Raw genomic sequence first — 3,749 nt, forward strand, 5'->3', positions numbered from 1 at the left:
AAAATTGGAGATTTACTTATTGAGTTAAACAAACACAGTTCTCTGAGTTCCTAAAGAGAAGTGATTGTAAAAAGCGTCATCCTCATCATACCCTTGTTTATGGAGGGCCTTCGAAAGATAGCTACACCTGTATATTTTACTGTCTCTGGAATCTAAACACATTTGTTCTGCATGATGATACGTGAAGAGTCTAATCAACAATGGCATATTATGTGTCAGGAGACTCATAAGAATGAAAAAATTGAGTTTACACAAGTTCTCACTTTGATGCTTACACTACTAAGTCTGTCTTCCAATGTGAAAGCAGTGATTCTATAACGCGTGACCACATATGTGTAACCATCTTCACTATCAGATAATTAACGTCTGAGGAAAGGAATGTGGTAACACTTTCCACAGTGGAGTAACGTTGTCACTGTTGGAGGACATCTGTCTCTGTTTTACCTAAAAGAGTATTTCTTTGGCCCCTTAAGGGCTTTCGTACGCTCCATGGGAAAGTATATTGATAAATGAATGTCTACTACATTACAGTACCAACAACAACTCCAAGGTACGAGTCCACTATTTCGTCCTATCTATGCTGATTTGAATCTCATCCATCTAATGGGAACATGTGCCTTCTATTTAGGGCAGGTTTCATGTATACCTTCTCTGCAATAAATGTGGTCCAAAATTAAACCGAAATGGCTCCCAATATAACTCTCCTATATATTATAGGCAAATATGGCCATACCATCACAGTAGAACTGTCGAAGTCATCGCCTGAATTTAGATGACATCAAAATTTTCATTGATTCTTAATATCTGCTATGTGTATCTACTTACATGAGACTTTCTTGAAACCTTTCATCATTTGGCAGTAATCACTCTAGAGAAAGGACAAATTGTGTGATGGATTGGTTCATTAGGGGTGGAGTAGCATGTTAGTTGACCAGCATTCTCCCTCAGTAAATATAATTACTTACAATACCATTGGAAGCCAATGTTATCATTATTTTCATTGGTCACACTATCACACTATTCTCTCTTTACCTGTCACAATGAGAAGCTTTTTATCAAGCAAACTTGGATGATCTTCTTGAGCAGTTCTGTCTTTGTACATTACACTGAGAAAATTAAATTAACACAATTCACTTTGGTGTGTCAGAGGGATTAAGTTGTGAAATCACAACCTTCCTCTCCTCAGTGCTTTTCAATATACATTTTTTCTATGTCTCAAGTCAGATGTTTCCTGCTATTGACCTTTCAATTTTTCATTCTCTTTATTTTTTTCCTTTTCCTTGGAAGATGGGCATTGACCAATGTGTTACTTCATGTGACCTCTCCTAACTTCTGCACTTATCTTCATTTGCAAAATAGACTGATCACGTGATGTATTGCAGTTATTGGTTTTTAGCTTTATATTTGTAGAAATGTAGTAACAGTAACGTGCTCCACATTCTGGACTATAAGTCGTCCAAATCCCATTATTCCGTCAGATAAAAGTAACACACACATTGGGAGGTTGACAAGACGCCTTTGCTATGGTCTATAGCTTTGAAATTTTAAATAGCTTTGTGCTGTGAAAATCCTGAAACAGTGTGTTTCTTATTGAAGGACAATGACTTGAAGACAGACGGCATTGTAGGGAACTAAGAATTTAACCAGAATTGACGTTGCTTGAACACTATTTCCAGTGGCAGCTTTTCGTAACTGCCCAATGGAAAAATATTTATATGTTTATAAATGTCTATAAAAAATGTTTATTCCTAAATTTATTTATTTTACCCACTCATCATTAAATTACAATGTTCTCTCTTATGAAGGTGGCTAGCATGGCCTGGTGGTTACGGCGATCGACTTACGGGTTTGAAACCACTTCATTCAACGTGCTATGCGGGCGTTATAATGTGATGGTCGATTTCACTATTTGTTACCTTCCCTTTAGTCTATCACTGCTATATTAGAGACGATCAGCACAAATAGCCCTCGAATAGCTTTTCGCGAAATTCCAAACAAACCAAATTTATTAGGGAAGAATGAATTGGAGCACCAAACTTTGTCCGGCCATTTCTTTTGTTCTTTTTTCGTCTGTAAGTTAACTAATTAATTAAGATATTTTTTGAATTTCTTCAGAGCTAGAGACGAAGCATTTATAACTGTGAAGTTATCATTCGAATCATTGCCAGTCGTTTTTAGTTTTTCTTAAGAAAACATTCTGTGTTTCATTTGTAATACAGCGAACAATGGCCAAATACAATCTCGTAATGTTTGTAGATTAATTCTCCTTTTACTAATTGTATATTGTTTATTTGTTTTCTAATTTCCAAACAATTAAAATCAAGTTCAGTTTATGCTTTTTCTAAAATATGTAGTCAACAAGCTTGATTTTCATGGGACTGAAGACAATACTACTGTATACACTAGTGGCGACACCTCACGGTGGAAAAATGATGTTCATAATCTGGATTTGTGGACTATATGCTACGTTTCCTGTTGAGCTAGTGTGCATTCCTGCCACTGTTGTTGAAGTATTTGGGAAGAAACACACAGCTATGATTTATGGAATGATCTACTTTGTAGCAGTAAGTAATAAATATGATACTGTGTACGTTTAACTCAATAACAAACTACAAGATTTATCCGTATTTTTAATAATGCCAAAAATTATTATTCAAGCAACGAGCAGAATAACTTCATCTGCATAGTATCTTTTAAATCCTGAGAGTTACTTCAATCTTCTTGATATTTTTGATAGACATTTAACTGCTCAGTGACCATATAATTTCTTCTGTTTGATACTTCAGTCTAAATATATATAGAAAGAGCTATATCTTTATTCTTGAAACATCTAACTTCTGAGTGAGTGTGTATTTCCTTCTGGCCATTACTTTAGCCTACTAATATTTTTACTTAATAACCATCTAATGCTAAGTGATCATATATATATATATTCTTCTAGCTGATACTTCAATCTTCTCAATAATATATTGACTTGTTAACCTTCTGGCTGCTTAGTTACAACGGACTTTCTTGTAGCTGGTACATCAGATTACAGATATATTTATTTGTTATCCATCTAACTGCTTAGTTATCTTGTATCTTCATGTAGGGTACTTCTGTTATTATCTGGCCTCCGATGTTTCAAGTAATTATTCCGTACTTCGGATGGTTTGGAGCATTTTGTTTGATGGGGAGTATGACATTTATTGGTAAGTTATGATAGTTTGTATGGAATAAATTAACAATAAATTGTGTTCATCTTTACTGTATTTTAAAATATATTCAGTTATTTTATATCGCTATAATAATAAATGTAGTGGTTATTTTAAATAAATTATACTTCAACAGTACTAAAAGTAAATAAATTTAATGAAGTCAAATTATTTTTGGATTAAATGCCACATATTTCATATCTTCAAGGTCATTACCAAAACGTTATGAAATCAGACATTCTCTGAACAGTAAAGATGAACAAAATTTTTTGTTAATTTATTCCATACAAACTATCATAACCTACCAATAAACGAAATACTCCCCATCAAACAAAATGTTCCAAACCATCCGAAGTACGGAAAAATTACTTGAAACATCGGAGGACAGACAATAATAGAAGTACCCTACATGAAGATACAAGATAACAAAGCAGTTAGATGGATAACAAAGAAATATATCTGTAATCTGATGTACCAGCTACAAGAAAGTCCGTTGTAACTAAGCAGCCAGAAGGTTAACAAGTAAATATATTATTGAGAAGATTGAAGTATCAG

The 3,749-nt window shown here is 33.8% G+C and overlaps 1 protein-coding gene across 1 annotated transcript in view; it reads left to right on the forward strand.

Annotated features, from left to right (window-relative positions):
• LOC106473226 overlaps window positions 1-3,749 on the forward strand; it is a 25,585-nt gene that overhangs the window by 18,999 nt on the left and 2,837 nt on the right. Inside the window, exons 8-9 of the mRNA XM_022401704.1 lie at window positions 2,355-2,564; window positions 3,092-3,191. Coding sequence (XP_022257412.1) covers window positions 2,355-2,564; window positions 3,092-3,191 — 310 coding nt within the window. The remainder of the gene's footprint in view (window positions 1-2,354; window positions 2,565-3,091; window positions 3,192-3,749) is intronic.

The sequence above is a fragment of the Limulus polyphemus genome, unplaced genomic scaffold (genome assembly GCF_000517525.1).
Source record: "Limulus polyphemus unplaced genomic scaffold, Limulus_polyphemus-2.1.2 Scaffold5987, whole genome shotgun sequence".
Lineage (NCBI taxonomy): Eukaryota > Metazoa > Arthropoda > Merostomata > Xiphosura > Limulidae > Limulus > Limulus polyphemus.